At 43.2% G+C, this 27,673-nt stretch overlaps 1 protein-coding gene across 2 annotated transcripts in view; it reads left to right on the forward strand.

Annotated features, from left to right (window-relative positions):
• HEATR1 (HEAT repeat containing 1) overlaps window positions 1-27,673 on the forward strand; it is a 1,780,420-nt gene that overhangs the window by 909,451 nt on the left and 843,296 nt on the right. For both annotated transcript variants that reach the window (XM_044059100.1, XM_044059109.1), the window contains exon 25: window positions 15,056-15,168. In XM_044059100.1, the coding sequence (XP_043915035.1) occupies window positions 15,056-15,168 (113 nt within the window). The remainder of the gene's footprint in view (window positions 1-15,055; window positions 15,169-27,673) is intronic.

Raw genomic sequence — 27,673 nt, forward strand, 5'->3', positions numbered from 1 at the left:
TCTAAAAAGCGCAAGGACAAAGCAGCGAAGCCTAGGGTGGAAGAACCGTCTGTCCCGGACATTGGTTCTTTAGAGGGCTCGGTGGAGCCGGTGGTTCTACCAGAAGTTCCTTTGGATTCTCAGGGTGAGACTTTACTGTTACAAGATGTGTCCTCTCAGGAGGTAGGCCAGGCTGAAGGGGCTTCTCAGGTTGCTGTTCTCCTCTCCCTTCCTAAGGTGGTTAGGCCCTCCCCTTCTGTTTCCAAGGCTCCTTCTAGAGGTAGGCCAGGGTTAACTTCAGTGGGGGTCTCCCCTAGTTCTTCTGGGTCTCTGCCTAAGAAACATATGCTTAAAATGGCAGAAGATTTGATTACTATGATTAGAGGTTCTTTACCCCCCCCCCTGATAAGAGGCCTAGGGTGGAACCTGAGCTTGAAAGTTTTGAGCAGTGTTCGGAGGCTTCTGAGTCTTCGGCTGAAGACTTGCAGGAGTATCCTCCTTATTCTGATTCTGATGTAGATGACTCTACACCTTCGGCTTCTCCTCCTGAGGATTTTTCTTTTTCAGAGACCCTTCATTCCATGAGGGAGCATTTTAAATGGGAAGGTCAAGATTTCTCTGATTCTAGGAAAAGGCTTAGGGAATTTTTGTTTCTACCCCAGCATAGGCCTTTAGCTATACCTCCTGTTCTGGATGTGGTAGAGGATGTTTTTGCAGAGGCTTCCCTGAACCCTGATTCTTTGTCTCCTGCCCCAGTTAAACCGGACAGGTATTATAGGGTGCCTGAAGCTCATAAGTATCTTTTAAGAGTCCCAGGGCAGACCCAGAAACTGTTTCTCAGGGCCCTAAAGGTGTTAAGGCTTCTGTTGTTAAAAATCCTGTTCCTTCTGATAAAGAGGCAAGGGCTTTGGATAGATGGGGGAAAAAGGTGTATACTACTTCCACTTTAGCCATGAGGGCTTTGAATTGCCAGTTTCACATGTTGAAATACCAAAATTATCTCCTTTCACAATTGAAGTCTAAGGTAGATGCTCTGGCGGAAGGTATTGAGTGTAAAGAGTTGCAGGATTTAGTTCATGTTTCTGAACAGGTGGGTAAGCATTCCTTGCAATGTGGTTTTGATGCTGTACAGGCCTCTTCGAGGGTGGTAGCCACTGGTTCTGTTCTTCGCAGGCATGCCTGGCTCAGGGATCAGAATTTAGCTGAACATGTAAAGACAAGGATTTTAGATGCTCCTTTACAATCTGATGTGTTATTTGGTGCGCCTGTGGACGCAGTTTTAAAGAAAATGGAGGACAAGGCTAAGTCTATGCAGACTGTTAAAGATTTTTTGCAGGTTCAGCCTCCAAAGTTTAGTAGAAATTGGCCTACTAAGGGGTGGACTTATCCTTCTTATGATTCTCAGTCTAGGGGTAGATCTAGACGTGGTAGGGGCAGAGCTCAAGGTTCTTTAGGCCTAGAGCAGGCAGTTCGCCTGCCCAGTCTTCTGGTGAGGGCAGGGGTCAGTCCTTTCGTAAGCAGACCCAATGACTTGCCTTTTCAGCTGCCAGAGCCTTCTCGTCTGGCAGCACCTTTGGGAGGAAGGCTGGCACTTTTCAAAGAAAACTGGAGTGTTATTACCCAAGACAGATGGGTATTGGATATCGTTCACCACGGTTACAGGTTTTATTTCCATACCTTGCCTCCTTTCAAAGGCATGCCAGACATTCCTCCTCTACAAAGAAAACAGGCTCACAAGCAAATTTCTCTGTTGCTCCAGATAGGGGCCATTCAGCCGGTTCCTGTGCCAGAAAGGGGCCTAGGATTTTATTCTCGCCTGTTCCTAGTACCAAAAAGGGGAACACGTGGAGACCAATTTTGGATTTGTCTATCCTCAACACTTATTTGGACATTCCCAAGTTCAAAATGTTGACGTTACAACAGCTTTTACCTCTGCTGGGCAAAGATCACTGGATGGTAACTTTAGATCTCAAGGAGGCTTACCTTCATGTGCCTATCAGACTCAGTTGCAGGAAGTATCTGCGTTTCGAGCTGGAAATTCCCATTATCAGTTCTCTGCATTGCCCTTTGGCTTATCTACTGCCCAGAGTATTCACAAAAGTTCTGGCTCCAGTTGTAGCTTTTTCAGGCTAAAAGGAATACAAATCTATCCTTACTTGGACGACTGTCTGATTCTGGCTCAAGAAAAGGACGAGCTTCTTCAGCATCTGGAATATGTGATAGCAGTGCTAAGATGCCTGGGGTATTCTGTGAACGAAATAAAGTCCAGTCTAGTACCCTCTCAAGACATGTGCTTTCTGGGTGTGAGACTGAATACAGCTGCCCAGATGGCCTTTTTAACCCCGGACAAACAAAAGAGTCTATCCCTTTACTTCCATCAACTATCTCATCAGTCCGTGCTGACTGCAAGGACAGTCCTTCAAGCATTAGGGTTCATGGCATCTTGTATTCTGGTGCTTCCCAATGCCAAACTGCATATGAGGAAGCTACAATGGTATCTCAAAAATGTATGGACACAGCACTGCCAGGATCTGGACACTGTCATTCAAATAATACCTTGCATTCAAAAGGAATTTTTGTGGTGGGCTCAGGAATGTCACCTAAACAAGGGACTCTCTGTGACCCGGCCAGAGGCGAGTCAGATTCTAACGACAGATGCCTCAGACATAGCTTGGGGAGCTCATCTGAATGGAAAGTGGATACAAGACAAGTGGCCTGCCAGACTACAGCGTCTACATATCAACATGAAGGAGATGTTAGCAGTCCAGTTTGCATTGATAGCTTTCAAGGAGTTACTTCTTCCAGGTCATGTGTTGATTCTAACAGACAACACAACTGTCATGTGGTACATCAACAAGCAAGGGGGAACACATTCTTATCCTCTATGCAGGCAAGCAATGATTTTGTGGGAGACTGCGCTCAGCTTGCAGCTTACTCTTCAGGCAAGGTTTCTGCCAGGAGCACAGAACTCCTTAGCAGATGTGTTAAGCAGGCAAATCATGGATCCCCACGAGTGGAAACTGGATCTTCATGTATTTCAAAAATTGACAGTGTCATGGGGAACTCCAGACATAGATCTGTTCGCTTCTCCACTAAACCACCAGCTGCCAAAGTTTTGCACGAAAAGATATCATCACACAGCTTGGAAAGTGGATGCTCTTTCTTCAGTTGGGAAAATCTTCATGTGTATGCCTTTCCACCTCTGCCTCTCCTCCCAAAGGTACTCCTAAAGGTCAGACAAGACAAGCCAAGGATGATTTTGATAGCTCCAGATTGGCCTCGGCAACACTGGTACCCATTACTGAGGAATCTGGTAAGAAAGCCTCCATGGCCTTTACCTTGATTCCACACCTTTGTCTCAGAGGGACGGTCATCTACTCAATGTCAAGCTTCACTCTCTTCATCTAACAGCCTGGCATATTCTGTTTTGAACCACAGCAGGTCTCAACTTCCTCGACAAGTTTTGAATGTGATTATGGAAGCCAGAAGACCTAGTACACGTAAAGTGTATGCAGAAAAATGGAAGAGATTTTTATTTTGGAGTGCAGCAAAGGATTTGGATGTTTCTGAGCCTAATTTGAGTGTGGCTCTTCAATATCTTACTGAGCTATTGGACAAAGGTTTGTCTTTCTCTTCCATTAAGATTCATGCTGCAGCAATTTCAGCTCACTATGATTGTGACCCACCATTGTTTTCTCATCCTTTGTTCAAGCAATTTCTTAGAGGGGCAAAGAATATAAGACCCCCACGAAGAGCTCCTACTCCTGCTTGGGACCTCAATTTTGTGTTGAAGAAACTTACTCTACAACCTTTTGAGCCTGCGGCTACTGCTGAGTTGAAATACTTGTCATGGAAGACTGCTTTTTTGTTGGCCATTACTTCTGCAAGAAGGGTTTCTGAATTGCAGGCCCTTATGGCGGTGGAGCCTTTTTTGATTTTTCATAAGGATAGGGTATCATTACGTACTAATCCTTCATTTATGCCTAAGGTGGTTTCTAGTGTGGCTTTAAACCAAACTATTCATTTGCCTACTTTTTATGCAGATCCCCAAAATAGGGGGGAAAAGATTTTTCACACTTTAGATGTACACAGGCAGTTGCGTTATTATTTAAGCAGGACTAGAGATTTTAGGCAGTCTCAGCAGTTGTTTGTTTCTTTTGCTTTGAGTTCTCAGGGCAAGCCTGTGTCAAAACAAACTATATCTAAGTGGATTGGGTTTTGCATTGCATTCTGTTACTCCCATCATGGCAAAGAAATTCCAGCTGGGATTAGGCCTCATTCCACTAGGGCTACTGCCACTTCAACAGCATTTCTAAGGGGTGGCAACTAAGGATATTTTGAGGCAGCAACTTGGAGTTCAGTGCATACTTTCTCCAAGCATTACCACCTTCCTCTCTATTCTAAGTCCAGGGCTGGTTTTGCCACTGCTGTGTTGCAGGGCATTTTGGCAGCTCCTGCTTCATTATAGTTTAGCCATCCTCCCTTACCTCTGCTTTGGGATTCTACCCAAGTGTTAGGACTGCAGCAATGTGAGATGAAGAACATAGTACAGTTTTGTACCTACCATAAATGTAGATGTTCGAAGATCCACATTGCTGCAGTCCAATTTTCCCTCCCTCCTTCCCCTCTGTATTTAGGGGTGGTTGTGTGGGTGAGGTTCTATTTTTTGTACATTTGTATATATTGTACATATTTTAGGTACAGGAGTGTTTTTGTGTTTTTTGGTTTTGGCCTTATTTCTTTAGGGTCTTCTGACATCTGGGGCAAGAAAAGACTGAGGATATGACGTTGGTCATGCGCATTTGTACCCTGACGTCCTGATGTCAGACAAATGCGCCTTGACCGACGTCAGCCTTATACTTTGGTATTCGGGCCGACTGGGACAGCGGACTACCCCAAGTGTTAGGACTGCAGCAATGTGGATCTTCGAACATCTACATTTATGGTAGGTACAAAACTGTACTTTTTGTATCTACCATAAATGTAGATGTCCGATAGACATGCAACTGCAGTCGGATTTTCCCTCCCTCCATACCCCTCTATGCCTAGGGTCCACTCCTATCCCTGTTACTCTTAGCTGGGGATAACTGTTATGGTGTATTTGTTTTATTGCTCATTTATTTGTTTGGAATCCTGTTTTTGTCTTCCAATTTGATTACAGCCTTCCTTGGAGGGCACCTGGCATCTGGGGCAAGAAACACTGAAGAAAATGGCGTCGGCTGATGCTTATGTACTCCAGCTGCTCTGACGTCGGAGAGAAATGCGACATCAGACGCCGGACCCAGACTTTGGAATCCGACCGAGGGCTGCCTGAGGCAGGACAACCCACATGTTATGACTGCAGTTGCATGTCTATCGGACATCTACATTTATGGTAGGTACAAAACTGTACTTTATGGATGTCATTCTGAAGGCCAGAAGGCCTAGCACCAGGAAAGCATACTCTGATAAATGGAAGAGATTCTGTGCCTAGAACCAAGCGCACAGCCTTGACCCTCTTGTCCCAAACATTCCTCAGATACTGCAATACTTAACTGAGATGCTGGACAAGGGCCTCTCTTCTTCATCCATCAATATCCATGCCTCAGCTATCTCTGCTCATTACAACACTGATCCACCAATTTTATTCTAATCCTTTGCTTAAACAATACCTCAGAGGGGCTAAAAACATAAGACCGCCCCCGTAGAGCACCTACACCAACTTCGGACCTCAACTTTGTTTTGGAAAAATTAACTCTACCTCCTTTTGAGCCAGCTAACACAGCAGAAATAAAATACATCTCTTGTAAAAATTCTCTGCTACTGGCAATTACATCAGCATGAAGAGTTTCAGAATTACAGGCACTAATGGCAGTGGAACCTTTCCTCATCTTCCACCAGGACAAGGGTGTCTTTAAGAACTAACCCTACATTTATGCCAAAGGTGGTATCAAGTGTGGCTCTGAATCAAACTATTCACTTGCCAACTTTTTATCCAAAACCACAGAACAAAGAGGAGAAATTGCTACATTCTTTGGACATTCACAGGCAGTTACACTTCTACTTGGACAAAACCAAAGCTTTCAGAAAATCTGAGCAATTATTGGTAGCATACGCTACAGGAGCACAGGGAAAAGCCATTTCAAAGCAGACTATTTCAAAATGGATAGGACACTGTATATGTTTCTGCTATACCCACCATGGGAAACTTGTACCTAGCAGCATTAGATCTCACTCCACCAGGGCAACAGCCACTTTAACTGCCTACCTCAGAGGAGTACCTACCAAGGATATTTTGGAAGCAGCAACATGGAGTTCTGAGTTCTGTGCATACCTTCACCAAATATTACCATTTGCCTTTATACTCCAGATCCAGAGCTGGCTTCGCCACTGCTGTACTGCAGGGCCTTATAGCCACCCCTAATGCCTTGTAGATCCAGCCTCTCTACCTCAGCTTTGGGATTCCACCCAAGTGTAATGACTGCAGTAGTGTAACACGATGAACATAGTACAGTTTTGTACCTACCATAAATGTAGATGTTCGAGTGTAAACACTGCTGCAGTCCAGGTTGCCCTCCCTCCTTCCCCTCTTACTTTCTGGTACTTACCTAGGACATCTACCGTTTTTACCTATGGGGAGTAACCTAAAAATGGTGGTTTGCTTTTCTTTTGTATTGTTTATTAACAATTTGATGTGCCTACCTATTTGGGAGCACCTGACATCTGGGGCAAGAAAAACTGAAGAAAATGGCGTCGGCTGCATCTTGGATACCCCTGTCGCACTGACGTCAGGGAGGAGGCGACAGCAACCGACGCTGGACCAAGACTTTGGAACTCTGGCCGACTGCGGGACCGCCTGACGGCAGGATAACCCAAGTGTAATGACTGCAGCAGTGTCAACACTCGAACATCTACATTTATGGTAGGTACAAAACTGTACTTTCATATGCTTAAATATCAACAGCATATCATGGGACTGCTTAAACATAAAATTGTGTTAATTTCTGACTGTGTGGAAAATAAAGATTTACAGGATTTATTGCATTCAGCTGAACAAGTTGGAAAACATACTTTGCAATGTGGCTTTGATTCTTTAGAAGCCTCTTGCAGGGCTGCTGTAACTGGGTCTGTGCTAAGAAGGCATGTGTGGCTCAAAGAGCAAACTCTGCCTGATCATGTTAAAGCAAAATTGTTGGATGCCCCATTACAACAGGACCGTCTCTTTGGTAATAAGGTTGATGAAGCTAAATCTATGCAAACTGTGAAAAATTTCTTCCAAGTGCAACCTCCAAGATTTAGTAGGCACTGGCCTACTAAAAACTGGTCCTTTCCACTCCCTTTGAGAGCCACATCCCAAACCCAGACATTCCAAAGGCTCCAGGTTTAAGTCACAAGGGACTTTTAGAACAAAACAGTGGGGTGCCTCCACCTCCAAATCTGGAAACAGCAAGGCACCTCCCTATGGTAAACAGTCTCAATGACTTCCCTCTACACTCACTGGCACTTCATGCATGAAACTGGCAACTGATAACCCAGGACAAATGGATTTTAAATATAGTATCCCAGGGATACAGATTTCATTTCCACACGTTGACAATCCCAAACGGATCGCCAGACCTGCCCCCAAATCAGTGGGCAGAGGCCCAGAAACAAGTTTTATCCCTCATGAACGTGGAAGCTATTTAACCAGTACCAGAAGAGGAAAAGGGACAAGGCTTCTATTCAACACTTTTTCTGGTACCCAGAAAAGACAAATCTTGGTGTCCAATTCTGGACTTATCTACACTAAACACATTTCTGGACATTCCAAAATTCAAGATGCTGACTCTTCAACAGCTATTTCATATGCTAGGCAAAGATGCCTGGTTGGTAACTCTAGACTTAAAAGAGGCTTAACATGCATATCCCAATCAGGGAATCTTGCAGGAGGTACCTCCACTTCAAAGCAGGCTACTTGCATTACCAGTTCTGTGCATTGCCCTTTGGCTTATCTACTGCGCCCAGGGTCTTTACAAAGTGCCTGGCTCCAGTAATTGCATTTTGCAGGCAAAGAAATATTCAAATATATCCATACCTGGACGATCATCTAATTCAGGCAGAAAAGAAGGACATTCTTCTGCAGCATCTGGCGTTTGTAAAAAGGGTTCTAACTTGTCTAGGGTACACCATAAACGAAAAGAAATCACAACTGGTACTTTTTCAAAAAATTACATTCCTGGGTGCAAGCTTGAATACAACTGCCCAGATGGCTTACCTTATGCCAGAAAAGCAAATTCAATTGGTGACTTACTTCAAACAGGTGGCCACAAAAACCCTGCTATCTGCAAGGCAAATTCTGCAAGCCTTGGGGTTCATGGCCTCCTGCATTCTTCAAATTCCATTTGCAAGACTGCATATGAGGAAACTTCAGTGGTACTTAAAAAGTTTATGGAGACAACATTGTCACAGCCTGGAAACAATGATTCCTATCATTTCTTGCCTGCAACTAGAGTTCCTATGGTGGGCAGAGGCCTGCCACCAAAACAAGGGACTGCCTTTCACTCCAGCCCCTGCCGCCCAGACCCTAACTACAGACGCATAAGACTATGCTTGGGGAGCTCATCTGGCAGGGAAGTGCATTCAGGGCAAATGGAGCCCAAATCAAATGCACCTTCATATCAATCAGAAAGATGCTAGCTGTATAGAATGCACTGACAGCCTTCAAGGACTACCTTCATCCAGGACAATTAATGATAGACAGACAACACCACAGTTATGTGTTACATAAACAAGCAGGGGGGTACGCATTCCTACCCCCTCTGCAGATTAGCCACGGCATTGTGGAACACGGCCTTGACATAAACAAGCTCAATATATGCCAGAAAAGCTGAATACTCTGGCAGACGAACTAAGCAGAAGTCTCATGGACCCACACGAATGAAAACTGGAACCACGGATTTTCAACATGTTGACCAGCAAATGGGGGAGTCCAGACATAGATCTTTTCGCCTCACCCCAGAACTATCAGTTGGACAAACTCTGCACAAGAACTCATCACAAACAAGCTTGGAAAGTGGATGCTCTTTCATTCAGCTGGAAAAACAGTCTATGCTTTTCTCCCTCTACCTCTGCTCTCCAAAGTTCTACTAAACGTAAGACAGGACAAACCAAAAATTATTCTTATTGCTCCAGACTGGCCTCACCAACACTGGTACCCACTCCTGCGGAATTTGTCACTCCTTCATCCGTGGCACCTGCCTCAGACACCTTACTTACTGTCTCAGCAGAACAACCAAATTCTGCACACTCAGCTCCAAACTTTGAATCTTGCAGCGTGGCTAATCACCCTTAGCATCCCTCAGCAAACCTGTAATGAGTGTCATTTTGGAGGCGAGAAGGCCTAGTACTAGAATATCTTATGCTGACAAGTGGAAAAGATTCTGTGCCTGGAACCAGTCACAAGGAATAAGCACAGCAGTGCCCAATATTCCTCAGATTTTACAATACTTAACTGAGATGCTTCAGAAGGGCCTGTCCTTTTCTTCCATAAAAATCCATGCCTCAGCCATTTCATCTCATTACAACACAAAACCTCCCCTCTTCTCTCATCCTTTGCTAAAGCAGTATCTCAGAAAGGCCAAAAACTTAAGACCTCCCAGAAGAGCTCCAACCTCTGCCTGGGACCTCAATTATTGGAAAAACTCACTATCCCTCCTTTCGAGCCAACTGCTACTACAGACTTACAATTTCTCTACTGGAAAACTGCTTTCCTTTTAGCAGTCACTTCATCTAGAAGGATTTCTGAATTACAGGCTCTTATGGCAATGGAGCCTTTCATTATTTTTCATGCGGACAGGGTGTCTGTCAGGACCAATCCATTCTCCATGCCTAAGGTGGTATCCAGTGTGGCTCTTAATCAGACCATTCATTTGCCAACTTTCTTTCCCAATCCACAGAACAAGGGGAAGCAGATTCTGCATTCATTGGATGTACACAGACAACTTAGATTTTACTTAAACAGGACAAAATCTCTAAGAAAATCTGAACAACTACTGGTGGCAATTGTTGCAGGAGCAGAGGGAAAGGCTATTTCAACGCAGACTATTTCCAAATGGATAAGCCGTTGTATTCGTTTCTGCTACATGTACCATGGTAAAACTATCCCCCAGGGGATCAGATCTCATTCCACCAGGGCTGCATCTACATCTACAGCCTTTCTCAGAGGTGTTCCTATCAGGGACATTCTAGAAGCTGCTACCTGGTGCTCAGTCCATACGTTCACCAAACATTACCATTTACCTTTCTTCTCTAAATCCAGAGCTGGCTTTGCCACTTCTGTCCTTCAGGGCTTTATAGCTGGTCCTAATGCTGTATAAATCCATCCTCCCAACCACAGCTTTGGGAATCTATCCAAATGTAATGACTGAAACAGTGAAACACGAAGAACATAGTACAGTTGTGTACACTTACCATAAATGTAGATGTTCGAGTGTATTCACTGTTACAGTCCTGGTTACCCACCCTCCAGCCCCCTGTTTTTCATTTACTATACCTCTACTTTCTTCTACTATGCTTAAAAGCCTTTCTGGTGTATTTGCTTTTGTTTGGAGGTATATACTTTTTGTGTTTAAATTTACATATACATTTTTATATTTATTGCTCCCCATTTGGTGGGCACCTGACATCTGGGGCAAGAAAAACTGATGTAATGGCGTCGGCTGCATGTTTTATACCCCTGACGACCTGACGTCATGGAAGAAGGGACAGCAACCGACGCAGGACCCAAGACTTTGTTAATCAGGCCAACTGAGGGCAACCTGCCAGCAGATTACCCAAATGTAATGACTGCAACAGTGAATACACTCGAACATCTACATTTATGATGTGTACACAACTGTACGTTTTGGAAGATGTTCTAAAATGGGTGCTATTAATACTCAACTGGGATGATCTAATCCACATGTCACCCTTGTGACACTAATTCTGGCCACTTGACTCAACAGTTGCGCTGCCAAAGCAATGTGAAAGTAAGTCATTACATTGTAGGCTTTAACATCATTTTTAAAGGAAGGTGCTAGCAGAGATTTGAGCTCTGCCCAGAAGTACCACTATACTGTTGAATAAGGATATCATTTAAGACTGAGGAGCTGGATATTTGTAAAGTCTTCATACAAGCTTTGCATTATCATGTTTCCTTTGAAGGTAGTTGGGAAGACCCTCCCATTAAGGATGTTTCATGGTGTCTGAGAAATTGGGGGACATTATCTCCAAGACAGATAAGGATGGTGACTCTTTATCCTACCTCCCTTGTGATTTCTCCTTCCTTCAGAGAGATGTTAAGGCTTAAGTTTTCTCTGGAGCCTGTGGACTTCATTCCAACCCCCCCTACAAAGTGTCTTAATGGGATTCTGGGGGAAAACAGTAAGAGGAGTCATGCATCCCCCCCCCCCATATGAGCCAGTCATCAAGGGTGCCATTAAAGCAGTCTGGAAATAACTGCAATGTGTATTCTCAGTTACTGAGAAAAGGATGCTATTTATAATCCTTCTGTTAAGTGCAGTGGGATTCTGAGTAAGCATGTTCAGGCTGACTCCTGAGTGAGGTCTTTAGTCCAGTGTAGAGCACAGAACCTTAAGCAGGCTTTTGCTCCTTATTGCCAAGCATGTATTTGTGTTTTGAACAGGCTTGTTAAGAGAATTTATTCCTTCACCATTCTGGGATTAAGATCCTGATAGTTTTATCCCAGTTGCTCAAATTCCATTTGTAGGATCAGGCTGTGGAAAAGCTTTTAACTGTGCTGATGCAATAGTTCAGGCCTGTGGCCTTGCTGAGGACTTTTCTTCTGTAAGAAGTTCAGAAATTCCTTCCTGGATGCCTCTTTCAGGGGGTGGTTCTTTTCAGCTAGCCTTCTGAGGATCTGACCGATGACCTTGCCAGGGTTGAAGAAGCAGGCCCTTTGCACTCTGGGGACGATTTTTTCATGATCCAGTTTACTACTGAATTTCCAAGTTTTAACAGGCCCAAACAGTCCAAAAAGAGGAAATCTACATGTAGAGCAGGGAACGCTGATGAGCATCACACAGTCTTGCCTTCTTTTGGTCCTAGCCATTTTGCCTAAGAGAAGCACTTCACCAGCCCAGTATTTGCAGCCCTAACTATTGTCTGAGAAGTCCCACAGGAGGATGGTTCTTCAGGCTTGAAGAGCCATCACAGAGGACCAGTGACTTCTAGTGTTCTCCACAAAAGGTTTCACTGTAAGATGAAGATGTTTTCACATTTGTATTGAGGCATTCCCAGACATTTTATTTCCTTACAGGAATTGTATATTCTGTTTTCCTTTGGAAAGATGCTAAGGATCCTACTATATAACTATGTTCTAATTCTAAATGCGACAGAAGTCTGTTGGGGGTCACTTTTTTCATCCCCTGGGCCTTCAATAACCATCGAGCTTTCTTGTTCTTTTAGTTGGCTCACTTGTTCCATGCAGGGATGATGGCCGAGTGATGGAAGGAAAACAGTCATCTATTTGGGGAGCCATTTATATCTGAAGCCCTGACCAGTTCCTCAGTATCGCCCCTACATGGAGTAGGTGTGTGCAGCAGAAATGTCTCCCACATCAATTAGAAATATCCATCCAAACTTCTTACCCTCTTGAGGGAAGAGTATCTCTTGTAATTCCTGTTTTCAACCAGGAATTTAATGTGGAAATTGCTCTTCTGGGCACCCGCCTCACACCTTTCCTGACAGAGTGAGGCAAGCAGGCATTGTCTTGTTTTCCTCTCCTCCACACCCTAACAAGCTCATCTAACTGTCAGCCTGCTGATTGAACCTAGGTCTGTTGGTCTGATGTTGAGGCTTTATTCCTTTGCATCACAGAACTGGGTGGTAGTGGATAGAAGACTTTGTGTGGCATATTTCTTCTCACCATCTTCAGCAAGCAAATGTGGTCCGTCAGGTTCCATATGATGGCTTCACAAAAGTCATGCCTTTGACTTGCCTTGATGCTGCAGGAGTCTTTGACGGTGGTACTGACAGTAATGGATGCATACTGGCCCATTAGTGTCTGTGGTCTGCATAAGAGATTCCATCAGTTCACTCTAAATGGGCATAACTTTCATTGCAGAGTGCTGCCATATGGACTTTCTGCTGTACCCATAGTGTTCACTAAGTTGTCCATGATGACCAACGCCTTGCAGTAGAAAGATGATCTTATATTTCCCTACTTGGATGACTGGCTTTTGGTATCCCTGATTTGAGCACCTGGCTTTTGGTGTCCCTGATGTGAGCAGTCCTGTGATTGCAGTCACTGAGGGTGACTTTAAATCTGAGGGAGCCCTATCTGATTCTATCATGAGAGTTGCCTTTATCTTCAATGGTTTGTCACGTCAGTGTAAGTCATCCCTGCTAGCAGTGATGGCCCAAGATGTCCTGTCTTTTGGCAACCTATACTAGCAAGATTAAAGAGGTAGTCCTTGCCTTATGCTGTGAATTATGGAGTCTGTGTATTGTTTGAATTTTTGAAAGTGGGGTATTCTAGTGGTTACCCATTCAACACTCTCATCATTTATCTGCATCAGGGAAAAAGAGGAGATTAAAGCCTCTGTATTTTCCTTCCAGTAGCATTGGTGGTGGTTCTTTGCATTCTTCATATTCCTCCTGATTCCATGCCTCATTGCAAAGTTCAGGGAAGAAAACCAAGACCGTTTCTCTCTGCCTAGTGGTGGTGAAGAATGGTGCTGTTTCATGCTGTCCGGTCCTTCACAATACATGATACTCTTCTGACTCTAGCTGAGAGGGTTCTCTGTGGTTGTGGTGGCACCTGGCTGTACCTCATTATTGGCCTTTTTCATAAAATCTGATTCTGCTGAACCTTATGGCAGGTGTAAGAAGTGGCTGAACAGGCTTCACTGTCCTTGTTTGAACCCACTGGCTTAGCAACATTGAAGCTTTTATCTTGGAAAATGCTTTTTTGGTAGCCATTCCATCTGCTTGTATGTATTATAGCTGCACTTTCATAAGGATCGGATGCTACTTCAACTCCAGCCCGGTCTTCCACCTTAAAAGTATTTCCTCATTTGTTACCAAAGCAGTCCTTTCATCTCCTTATTTTCTTTGGTGGGACGAATGTTCAAGAGAAAAAGCCTTCACACCCCAGATGTGTAGTAGCTTAAGTTCTGAACAAAGTAGGTCTATGAGTTTAGGAAAACTAAAAAGCTGCTATTCTCCTTTCCTCAGGAGAGGAAGGGCGTAGTCACCAGATAAACCTCTTCCAAGTGGTTTGCAGGCTGCGTTAATTTCTTGTCATCATGTTTAACTCCCTGTCTGCTAAAATAAAATACTATGGTTGCAGACCACTTCATGGAAAGAGTGGATGCATTCCAGTACTTGTTTCATAAAATAACACCTTGGTAGACATCTTTTGCACGGCCACTTTGTCCATGTTCCATTATTAATCCAAATGTTAGTGTAGGTACTTCATGTCATATCCTTCTGATCGTTGGCCTTTCAGCTGATTTACGGATCCTTCTATCCCCATGGGTTTACTCCTTGTGATTCATCCCAGTTGTAAACCAGGATCCCCAGTGTAAAATGTAACAGATGTGCTCTTACTACATTGGTGAGGCCTAAATAAACCCCTGTTATCCTCATGTGCTTAGATAGCCCCTTCATTTAGCCATGGCTACTGCAGTTTCCTGAAAGTCAGACGCGTGTATACTTGTTAGCAGTGTAGCTTCAGAAACTTCATTCTTTCTCATCTTGGTCTACAAGAGATGATGTCGCTTGATGGTTAGTGACGAATCGGCGGCTAGCCATATCTTCCTGATTTCGCATGCAATGTCCCCTATGTACATCAGTAAAGCGTGCGTTTCCCACAGAGTTGGAGATTTAGAGAAAAAAATAGTTGACTTAGAATGGAAGAGGAGAGGAACCTAATTATAGGGTTGTAAGGAAGGGTCATGTAACATATCAACTGGCACAGTGGGAAATGCATGTTATTTTCTTATTCTTTGCTTTTGTTTTTGGCAAGTGTAGTTTTTCAACATTCATTTCACATCTTATATGTAACAAATAGCAAGTTTTTGGTTTAGTAATGAAATGTAATGGCAATCTATTACAGATCTCTGTGGATGCAGAACAGATTGCATTAGAGTTGGGGCCTCTTGAGAAAAGCAAACCACCTGCAACTGTCCAGCAGACAAGGAGGCAGAAGATGCAGAAACAGCAGCAAAGGTTAGAAAGTGCTTGCTAACCAATAGAAGTTCAATGTAAATTAATTGTTGAATGTCATATTGAAAATGTAAATTTCTACATCATAGCTAATAAAAAGTATGGTTGCAGAGTTTGGTTTATAATATACCAAGTCATGGTCTCCAAATGAGGTTTGGCAGAATATCAAGTGAGTGAAACAAAAACAGTGCACAGAACTTTCTTTAATCCACCTACACACACACACACACACACACACACACACACATACACAAAGTGAAGTAAAACATGCCAGATTCACTGGCCCATTGTGTAGTGAGGTGGTACCTCGATCATATCATTTATATATGTTCAAAGATGGTCTTGCAGTGCTTATAGAGATGATCAGAAAAGAGTTGAACAGATGGTGACTATTTAGTTTTCTGAAGCAAAGTAAGAAGTGGAAATAAAGTGTGAGTGAGAGCTAGTGGAGGCTTGGCTTATCTGTGATAATGCATTACTGTATGTGTTGGTGTGTGTGGGGGGTGTTAGTTGTGGATGTGAACGGGCTTGGGCACATCCTTCCGTATGCCTTGAGCACACTTTTTATTGGGGGGGGGATGTTAATGGAGGAAAAAGTTATCTCACATCATTGATGGTCCACCTCTTTGAAATTCTTCCAGACATGTAGCTGTGAGTCAACAGCATGTAAGATGAGGACTGAAACTGTACTATTTGTGTGTGTGTGTGGGGGTCCTTCTGTATCTTACTTTCCTTGGGGGTGGGGGGTTTTCTGCTTCTGACCTTCCTTGGGGATGGGGGAGTCCTAGTGAGGCATGGTGTGGAAGCATACATAAGTTCGTTAGGCTCAGTCTGCATTAATGTTGTTTATAGAGGAGAAATAAACATTATTAAAAGAGCTAGAAGGCATGTAGGGATTGGGGTCTGAGATTTTGTGGGGCCCCCTCTTTTTCATTTCCAGTAAAATCTTTACACCATGTGGTGAGAAACAGTCTAACATCTTTATTTTAGTTTAACTTTTGATTAGATTTTTCCAGCCAAAATCATTATTTAACTTTGCCATTTGGCGGATTACTGTATTACTGATTGCAAATAGGAACAACATGCTTCTTACTATATCTGTTTATCCTTTGTAAATAAAATAATGCAAGACAAAATTAACAGTTGACTTTTCTTTATGTACAAGGTTTTTTGAAGGGACGTGTCAAGGCTTTTTGTGTTGCTCATGTCCGTGCTTGATTTTTAAGCAGCTGTATTAATATTTTAATTATCAAACAGTACAGGCATAAACAGTACCTCAGTGGATAGATCTCCTTCTTAAAAAGAGTGAAGTTACTTGTACACCGGATCCAACCCTGCACCAAGGCTCACAAGCTCCTTTCTCACATCTCACAAACTTCTGTCAAATCCTTCCCCTCACCACCACCTCCCCTTTGTCATAGGATCATAGGAGGTTACTAGGCTGTTGACCCTGAGGCCCTTATAAGCCTAGCCAAGAGTTTAGCCCATGTTTAGCCAAATCAGCACCCGATGCCCCTGTCCAGCAGAGACATGGGTGGAATCCCAGGGGTATATTTTCTGTTCCCCATCCAGTTATCCAGGTTGCACTTAAAAAGGGGTAAAGAGGTACTCTGCTTGATGTGGAGACAGAGTCTCTTCCATAGATAGGGGAGTCTCTGGGACACTAATCTGTCCCGCCAACAAGTCTTGTTGATGTCACAGACCAGGTTGAGGCCGTGCGTATGGGTTACTCGAGTGGAGCTTGACTTGCAGTATGCAGCAGTCCCATCAAGTGGGGTCTGTGAACACCTTGTATGCCAGACAGAGGTCACCTCTGAGGAGTCTGTATGAAACTTGAGTAGAGGGGTAGGGCTTTTAGCCTGTATGTGTATGGTAGATGTTTGAGGCCCTGAATTCTCCTGGTGAGGAACCTCTGTGGTCTCTCCAGTTGCTACATGTGCTTTGCTCGGTACATGCCGAAAGGGGCATTGTACTCAATAATGGGCCTTATAAGGGAAAAATACTGGGATGTTATGACCTCCTTGCCCCTAGATGAGATACCCTTACATATGAGGTGGGCCATGTAGAAGGCTTTCCATACAACGAAAGCAACATGGTGGTCAACAGTCAGGTTGCCGTCAACCTTAGGTACCCAAATCCCTCACGACTGATTGAGTATTTAGGACATTGTTCTTAATGTGATAATTTGTGGGGATGTCTCCCTCCCCAGAGGGGATGATGATGCATTTTTTGGTATTCAGCTTGAGGCCATGTTTCTAGCACCAGTCATTTGTCTGAGTGAGAACCTCTTGGAGGATGTCCACATCACTAGGGGAAATGATGACAGCATCCAGCTTGCTGTCATCTGCAAATCTGGTCAGCCATAGCCCACTGGTTTTGGCCTGCACCTCAGAAAAGTATATCCCAAATAAGTGAGGCCCCATGACCAAACCCTGAGGTATGTCACTTGTTACAGATCTACTGCTTGAGGTGGCTTCCCGTATTTTGACTACGTGGGTTCTGTCAATGAGCCAGTTTGATACCCATCTGGTGACATATGGATGGATGCCTAGTTGAGAGAGTTCATCTGTTATGCCCGAGTGGGGAATAGTGTCAAAGGCAAAGGCTTTGGCCAGGTCAAGGTAGGTGGTGTGCATCATCTTCCCCTCATCCATGGCTTTGGTGAATTTTTCAAAGAAGTCTACCAAATTTAGCAGACATGACCCCCCCTTGACGAAGCCAAACTGTGTGGGATCAAGTGTTTAGAGGTTGCCAATGTCCTTATTAATGAGGTCCATGCAGATTAGGTTAGTTAGGTTGCTGAGTCTATAATTTCCTGGATCGGTGGTAGCTCCACCTTTGTGTGAAGGGATGACTGTGGCTGTCCTCCACTCAGCTGGGATGAAGCCAGTACTCCGGCTTTGGTTGAATTGGGCACCTAGTGGTGCTACAAGTTCCTGCCTGAGTTCACGTAGGATGCAGTGTGGGATGTTATCAGGTCCCATGGAGGCTGTATTTTTTTGCCTTTGAGAGAGCAGTGATGACCTGTTCCCTAGATATAAGGGGAAAGGGGGCAGGTACTGGGGATGTCCTGATTTATTGATGACAAAGGGGTATAGTTTTCGCTGAATCTGTCAGCCAGTAAGTTTGCTATATCTACGGCATTTGTATATGCGGTGTCCTTGACCACCAGTTCTGAACAGATCTGGGTGCTTCCTTTGAGGTTGTGAACATATGTGAAGAAGGCCTTATGATTGTCTCTAGTAGATGTGGCCAATTTGGACTTGAAGTTTGTTTTGGAGGATTTCACTTACTGCTCTTATTTGCTTGTTCAGGCTAAGGAGACATTGCTTCCAATTGGACACCTGCTCCTTTTTGGTCTTGGACAGCATTTTTTTCCTTTTGTTATAAAGTTTATTTATTGCAGATGTCTACCAGACAGGTTTACTATTTCTTGCGGAGGATGATTTAGTTCTGTCGGGTATTCTTGATTCCATGCATCTATATAAATGCTTGTATAGTGCTTTGGTGTATTTTTGGATATTGGTGCCAGTCCCTGCAGAGGGGGGAGAGGGCCGTGAAGCTGTTAATACCATCCTTCAGGAGGCTCTAATCAGCTTTGGAGAAGTTTTTATGTCTGATCCTAGCTAGAGGGGGGTTATGTCTGATCCTAGCTAGAGGGGGGTTGGGGAGATGGTAACTTTGAAAGTGATAGGGATGCTGCAGTGGTTACTCATGTTGATTAATACCAAGTCCACGATATTATCACCCCTTGTGGGGGTATCGACTAGCTGTTCCAAGGCATTTGCATGCACAAAAATCAAGGAATCCCTGGGCATTTGTGTTCTGGCATGAGTAGTTCTTCCAGTCTATGTTTGGGAAGTTAGTCACCCAGGATCAGGGTAAAGGGTTGAATCTTGATAGATTCAAACAGGTCCAAATAGTCAGATTGGGCATCTTGAGACAGATTTGGGGGCCAGTAACTAGCCATGATTTGAATAGTGGTCTTGTCAGGTTCCTATTACGTTATCAAAAGATAACATAATTGAATGGCCAAAACATCCAAACGGCCGTATTTCGAAGTTTGAATTGTGGGATCGCAGTACAGTGAAGATTGGGATATTTGCCCTTTCCTCACTGTAGTGCGATCTCAGAGTTGGAATATATATTTAACAGGGGGTGTGGGGGGCACAGCCCCCTACAATAAAAGTTTTGAGATGCGTCCGTTTCGATGTTTCAGCTGTTTGATTACGTTATCTTTCGATAACGTAGTATGAACCCATCTTGTCAGTGGTTAACTGCACCTGGAGTGTCTCCTGTGCGTCATACTGTTTGACCAGCCTAGAGGTGTGTATGTCTTTAATGTATATTGAAACTCAAACTCCTTTGGGCCTTACTGCCCACAGTTTGGGGTCTGAATGTATGATAGGATGAGTAAGCAGGTAAGGCTTACTCCCCGCAGCTTTGAACCAGGTTTGTGTGACTGCACAGATGTCAGCATTTTCCAGGGTTAGGAATGCTTTCAATGAGTGCAGTTTCATGTTTAGACTTCTAGCATTTATCAGCATGACCTTTAATTTGTGTTTTGTTGAAATTTTTATGTTGGTAGTTTTAACCTCATTACCTTTCCTAAAAAAGGCACTATAGGGGGGAGGGAAGAGCCTTTGCCTGAAGCCCAGGTGAGACAGATGCAGGCCATCTCTGGCAAAGCATCGTGGTCTGTCGATCATATCTTCCCAGGCTGTCACATACCGGATCCCCCTGGAATGACATCAGAAATTAAGCCAATTGTTAGTCAATAATTTTCTGTTTGTATTCATAGATTCATAGATTAGTACCAAGCTAACTGCCCATGAGTTTCATTTTAAGCCAATAGCCAATTGTGAGACTCAAACCCCAAACCCTGCACCTTGTGTTTGTAAGGCAAACACCTTAACCATTAGGCCACCCTCCCAACCCGTGAGGCATTCTGGGTGACTGCAGAATGCTGCTTAAGGCTAGGGACATACCTGCTTGGGACACATAATCAGCAAGCTCAATCATGTCTCTCTCTTCATATAGTCTGGAGAGGTACGTTTCAAGTCATTGATGCCCGCATGGACTATGACAGAGTCATAACAATACCTGTTGTTGAGAGACTTGAGTGTGTGATATGGTGGATTCTGGCACCTGACAGACAACTAACTGTGACTTTCTCCTTATCCAACCTGGTGAGAGGCACATTTTTGTGTCTCACAATGGAGTCTCCTATGACTAATATGTTGGGTTTATGGTGAAGCCTTAGTGGTTGAGGTACAGGTGTGTGGACTATGCGTGGTATGTGGTGTGGAGGGCTGTGAAAATCGCATGTGTTTTTGCCTTGGAGGTCTCCTTTGTTTGGGTATGTTTATATTGAGGACCTCCTCATATGTAGGTGTGTGTTTTGCCGGGTGTAGGTGGTTGAGGTGTAGTGATTGTGTTGACAACTTTTTCAGTGCCAGATATACTGGCTTGAGGGGGAGAGAGTTTGGACTCGGGTTCCTAATGTAATCGCATCTCTCACAAGTTGTGTTCCTAGGTAGTAGTAGTAGTAGATGGTAGTCCATGTACATGAGGCGGTTGCTACTCTGTCTCAGGATGCCCATATTAACCAGACTGGTAGGAGAAACTGTAGGAAATTGTCCATCCATATTTGTCAGCATCTGAGGGAGAAAGGCCAGGTAGAGCTAAGGGGTAACTGCCTAAACCAAAACTAAGAGCTTAGAATAACACTTAAGAATAATACTTAACAGTTTAGACAGACTATAAACAAGCAGTAATAAATGCAACAGAAAAGATGCAATTGAACACTTTAGAAAACAGGCAAGTAGCAGGAAGAAGCATAGCAAGATGAAGTAACAGCGTAGTAAGAAGAAACACAGATTAGAAAAATATAAGCAGCTGAATAAAAGTGTTATTCATTTATTTATTTTTATATAAAGTAAAAAGGGAGAGAGCAGGAACAGAGTATAAATCAAGTATAAGGGACTAAGGGGTTTAGCCTTCCCCAAATGATTTATGTATTAGGGAGAATGAGCTAAAGAGATGGGACTGGGAGGAGTGTCCCATATCAAATTTACAGAATGGGCGGGCAACTGCAAGAGCCACCAACTTTAAAAACACAACAGCAGTAGGGTGAGAGAAAAAATGTTTCAGCACAGATCAGAATACAATGCCATCAAATCAGTCAAGCAAAAATAAGACAGTGTAGAACTCTGAACAACGTGCCAAAAATATACTTATCAGCTCTATATTTCCAGATTGTTTGAGAAGCCCTCATGGTCAGAACACAAGGAGATTCTAGCAGTGATATGCAGGGATTTACAAAAAGGGAATATTTTATACCAGCAAGCCTTGAGACAATCAGATAGCACAAAAGCTGTTAGACCAGTTTTACCAACTTTAAGAACACTACAGCAAAAGGGTGGGGGGAAAAAAATTCAGTGCAGATCAGAATAAAATGCCAGCAAATGTATAAATAATTCAGTCAAGCAAAAGTAAGACAGTACAGAACTCTGAACAAAGTGCCAAAAGTATACTTATCAGCTCTATATTTCGCGATTGTTTGAGAAGCTGAATAAGTCTGCCTCTCTTTCTATTTCTTCATTGATCTCTCAAATCTCTGTTGCAACTTGAATCTATAATCTCCATTTATCTAAGAAATTTGTTTTCCTTCTCATCTAGGTCCCTCAGTTCCATATTTTTCTGTAAAAGTGCTATAAACTCGCTTTTCTTAGGCTCAACTATAGTTTTCTATTGTTTAGTTATAACTTTATATGTGAAGTTGTTCTGTCTCGTCTCCATTCTTGACTGATAGGTTCGGAACCGATCCTCGGTTCCGACTCGGCCACTTTCTAAAGCTTGAGGTCTTCAGCTATCTCATGACTCCATCCCTATCCCATGATGCAGTAGGGTATTCCCCAGATCTCGCTTGCCACTGAATATTTTTGAGCTTCGCAAGCTAGCTCTGGCTAAGTTTCACTAACTTTTTTTGATATTTCTAAGAATTTATTTACTTTGACTTGTTTATAGCGGAGTGTTGACCTCTTTATAACATGAATTAATGTTTTTTTTTTTTTTTTGTAATTTTCTCTCTTATATAACTTTGGCTAGTTGGCCTTGTATAGGCCTTTTTTCTCCAACCCTATGCCTAGTTTTAGGATTGAATAGTTTGCATATAAAAATTTAGATAGCTGTTTAAAAATTTTTTGATATTACTGTTTTAAACGGATACTGTGCTTCAAGGCTTTAGCGTGTGTGTGTACCTGCCTTTTCACTTACATTTTCTCCCCACTAGCCTTGTTTTTGAGGCTTTACTGTGTGTGCTTAGTTTTCTTAAGATTTGCCTAGCTTTAATCAAGGGCTATAACTTGTGTGTTTCTTTTCTTCCCTTTATAGCATTATTATATTGATATAGTCAGCTGAATACTGTTTCTACCTATTTAAATTAGAGGGTTCTTTACTGTTTAATTATTGTAACCTTAATAGCATCTTTTCAGGTTCTGCAGTTTGTGAAATTCTTACAGATTTGATGGTCTGTTTAAGTTAGAAGGCTTTTGTCCTCTCTTGTTCTGATTTTGTATTCATGATGGCAAGTAAACAAACTAAAGATAGTAAGGAGACCAAGGTCTCAGAATTTAAAAGGTGTACAAAGTGCTCACAGAAGATGTCCGTCACTGATGGGCACATCAAATGTGTATACTGTGTAGGAGCCCTGCATTTGTAGGAAAGTTCTTCCATTTGCCATTCTTTCAGCTCAAGGATGCTTCAAGAGTGAAAAGAATAAGTTTGATATTAAGGGGATTATTGAAGTCTTCCTTTGCTGAGGATTTAGAGAAGGGTCAAACTCCTTTGAAAAAGACTTCTTCGCCTTCTAAGAGTTCAAAGAGACCATCTTCTGCTTCTTCAGGTGGTTCAGAGCCATCAAAAAAAGATTCAAAAATTCTTGGTACCAACCACATCGACTCAGACTTCTACCTCGGCTCCATGTGTGTCAGGGCCAACGATAGTTCGAGCTAGGAGCCGATCACCAGTTTTAGATCCAGTGTCTCCTACGCTCCAAATTCCAGTTTTACAGTCTGTTGCATCACCAGCACCATCTTCTTGTTCTTCCAGAAGTCTTTTGGATTTGGACTTGGATCGTTTGGTGCAGAAGCTTCTGAGGGCACTGGCCTTGTTAAAAATGTTGTCGGAAATGACCCACCAGGCTCCGGATCTGACTAGACCAGTTCTCCCTACTTCGATTCCACCTTCGACCTCTACTGTGGCTTCGGAGCTAGATTGTATGGAGCTGATAGTTACAGATCCCACGGCACCGAGACCAGCTTCAGTTTCTTCGGTTCCTACTGCTCAGACTACCTCGGGGCTGATGCACTCCAGTTGGCTCAGTGGGGAGATAGCCAGACAGAGTTTTTATCGGTTCCAGCTTTACCTCTTGGAGCTTCAGCTCAGATGAGTTTGGCTCCTACCTCGAACTCGGAGATGTCTCTTGTGGCTCTGGAGGGAGCTTCTGCTTTCTTGGAGCTGGAGTTCTCCTCGGGCCATGGGAGAGGGGCTCCGTGGGGGATAGCCAGACGGAGTTTTTATCGGTTCCAGCTTTACCTCTCGGAGCTTCAGCTCGGATGAGTTTGGCTCCTACCTCGAACTCAGAGCTGTCTCTTGTGGCTCTGGAGGGAGCTTCTGGTTTCTTGGAGCCGGAGTTCTCCTTGGGCCATGGGAGAGGGGCTTTTGCAGTCATGAGAGCCTTCTCCCCACGGGCATCCAGTATATCAGACCCTACTATTCCTTCCCCTGGGGCTTCGATTTCAGCTTCTGCACAGCGTGACCCACAGCCTCATGAGGCCTCACAGGGCGAGCCCCTCTCTTCTGGAACCTCTCCAGAAGCCCCATCTGAGGAGGCACCCCCCAAAAGGCTATGTAAGAGAAACATTTGGACTCCTCTGAGGAGTCATTGACATCAGACACGGACCTCGATGAATCAGATGGGTCCCCATGGTCGACTTCTGAAGATGTCTCATATGCAGACATCTTGGATGTCCTTAAGCAGAGCGGCAGCTGGTAGTCCACTAACCCTGAGGAGTCTGTGTATATGAAGGCTTTTGGTTCTCGACTTTCCACCTCTTGGGTTTCTCTGCCTTTCAACAAACTTATGGAATTAGTTTGTCGAAAGGCATGGGAGTCTCCAGATACAGTGGAACCTGTCCCTAGGAGGCTTAATAAATTCATAACTGCACCAGAGGTATAAAAATTTCTTGAGTAAAAGACTGCCTGTAGATGCTATGGTGGTGGCGGCGTCCACATCTGTCCATCTACCGAACAAGGAGTCGTGTAGGATGGACAGGTATGGGAAGCGCATGTTCTCCTCCGCATACTTTACATGGCGGTCTCTGAATTACCTAACTCACTTTACAAGGTTACAGCGAGATCTCCTAAAGGAGCTTGGAGATGCTTTCCAGGGTAATGTAGCTGTGGGAGTCTCAGACAAGGTAACTGCCCAGCTCTCCACCATAAACGCAGTAGTCAACTCTTCCAAGAGGCTCATTTCATAAGCAGCCGACAGAGCGAGCAGGTCAGCGAGTTCTGGAATTGCCTTTGGGAGACCTTCCTGGATGCATTGTGTTCATTTGCGGTGACCTTTAAGTCACCCTTCATCAACACCCCTTTTGATGGCTCAACAATTTTTGGGCCCAAAGTGAAAGAAACACTGACCAGGTGTGAGCAGGAAGGGAAGGCTCTCTCTGCCATTGGAGTCCATTTTTCTACTCCTTCTAGACCCTATCCCAAGGGTCAAAAAGGTGAAAAAATGTGGTTTCCTAAAATCCCAGAGAGCCTTTCAAGACATACATTGTGAACCTTCCTCTAGGGTCAGAGGAGGGGGAAATAATGGAAGACACCGACCATGCGGCAGAGGGGGTCTGCAAAAGCAAGGTGACCGGCAACCTCTCTTTGGCAAGCCCTACTAGAACACAAGGAGATTTTTATTTTCTTTTTATTTTTATTTTACATTTGTTGACCGGGATAGTCCGACTGGATGCATGTCCATTTGATAAGCAGATACAGCATTACATAATACCAGCATTACATATTACAAACAGACCATTTACAGAGATTACATAAGTAAGCAAGTTAAACAAATTCCACAGGTTACAGTTAGTCCTGAGCACAAGTCAGTATTAAATTAAATTACACAGTAAACTGGTTAACAGATTTTTGATACATTGACATAGCGAGTTAAGTGACAAATGTTGTTTGAGTCTAGTTTTAAATTGAGCTAAGGTGGAAAGTAAGGTAATATCAGCTGGAAGAGAGTTCCAGGATCTACTTACAGAGTTTGGAAAGAGAGAATCACCGCTGTGTTATTAATTTTGCTAGTCTGAATTAGTAGTTTGTTAGAGGATCAAGCGGTCTAGGATTGTTATAGGGGTGATAATATTTTTAAGTGCAGGAGTATTGTCCGGATTATAGAGGATTTTATAGGCCATAATCAGTTGGTTATACTGGATTAGGCTAGGTAGTTCAAGCCAACCAAGCTGATTTAGATTGATGCAATGATGTGTCCTAAAAGGCAGCCCAGTGGCAAACCTGGCAGTGTGGTTGTAGCAAATTGAGAGTTTGTTAAGGACAGTCTTGTTCAAATCAGAAGGGTTGAAAGAAGGTGAGGCAATTTTAGCTGGAGGGGTTAGGAAGGCTTTTATTCTGTAAAGTGACCCTAGTTTTTTGATGGTTTTGATAGTTTGGTTAACATGTAGGTCAAATTTGAGATTATTGTCTATGATGACACCTAATAGTTTTGTAGATGGGTCAGGGAGATTATTGTGCCATCATTTGATTTTATGGTACAGGTGAATGAAAATAACAGCATTTTAGTTTTTTGGGATTTAGGATCAGACAATGTATTGTATTAAAGGTGGTCACTGAAGATGAGTCATCAGCATATTGGATACAGCTGACTTTTGGGATGACAGTATAAAGGTCATTAATGAAGATGGATATAGAAGGTTAGAGAGTTTGTTCTGCCAGAGGACAGCCTGCTGTCGACCATTCAGATAGGATTGAAACCATTGCTCCAGTATCTAGACAGAATGTTTGCAGGGTGTGGATTAAAAGTTGGTGATAAACCATATCGAATGCCTTGGAAAGATCCAAGAAGAGGGCTGAGGATATATAATGAAGCCATGCTGAGTGTCTGCCATAAGGCAATTTTGGATTAGGTGGTGCATGAGTTTTGTGAAGTGGGATTACATAGGATATTTTCCAGATGGTGGGAATTTTAGCTTCTACTATGGTTCGATTGATTAGTATTGAGATAGCATCAGCTGATTTTGTTGATCAGCAGAAAGTGTAGTGGGTTTTAATTTTATGATCAAGGTACGGATAAAGTGGCAACTGGTTGGAAGCTGAAGGAGCTGGGAGGTAGTTGGCTAGCTAGGGCTTGAATTGTCTCAGTAAAGAATTGGTTAAAACTATCAGAAACATCTTCAGGGGTTTTATCAATAGTAGCAGCAGGGATTGGGGTTGAAGTTTGTCCAGGATGTAGTAGATTATTTAAACCTGCCCAAAACTTCTGAGGGTTATTTTGATTTACTGTTTGTAAATTACAGTAGTATTGTTTTTGTCTTGTAAAATTGATTTTCCTGGATTGCCTGTATTTAATGTGATCTTGTCAAAGTTTTATTGTTTCTAACCTTTCTGAGCAAGGGTTGTTGGGAATTAATGGTTTTGTGCTTAATTACATATGTGAGATGACTGTTTATGAGTACCCAGTCAAGTATACTTGGATATGATTTGTGTAAATGCATGCAGGTTAATATGGGTGGTTGAGTCTATGTTAAAGTCTCCAAGTACTAGGGTTTCTTGGGGTAGTGACATGATAACCAGTGCAGGATATCTTCAAATGTAGATATATTGTTACCTGGGGAATGTACATACAGATGATATTAATGCATTTATGTTTATTAAGTTGCAATTTGGTGGCAAGAATCTCAGAGTTATTAATCTGTGGAGGTTGTATTACATCTATGGTGACATTCAGCCGGTTTCAGATAAACAGAGAATCGTTATTAATGCTTCTAATATTGAGATGACAGACTAGGAGAGCCTGGGGTTGAGATATTGATAGACTGAACAAGATGTTGGCTAGGATCTGGTACTGTAAGTATGGTTGAAGGTCTGTTTTACCTGGTGATGCAACACCAGAAGATAGAGTGGTGAGGTAAAGGTACTGGAAGGGGATGGGAGAATGCCAGATGAAAGCTACTATGTGCTATTAAATGTAGGTAGTAGAATAGGGGTGGGTGGCATTATCTCAGATGCCAGCAGATATCATCTAGAAAGTGGGCGAGTGGCTATAGTACTATAAATTTTGTCCTAAAGCTATAAGGTAAGTATTACAGCTCTAATGCAAGAGTCAATTTACTGCAGTTACAGGGGAAGGAGGCAACCACTCAAGTAGAAACAAAGAGCTCTATGGCTGACCAAGATGGTGACCTGCTTAATTACAAAGCACTGTAAG

Source organism: Protopterus annectens, chromosome 1.part2, assembly GCF_019279795.1.
Source record: "Protopterus annectens isolate FY-2018-M chromosome 1.part2, PAN1.0, whole genome shotgun sequence".
NCBI lineage: Eukaryota > Metazoa > Chordata > Ceratodontiformes > Protopteridae > Protopterus > Protopterus annectens.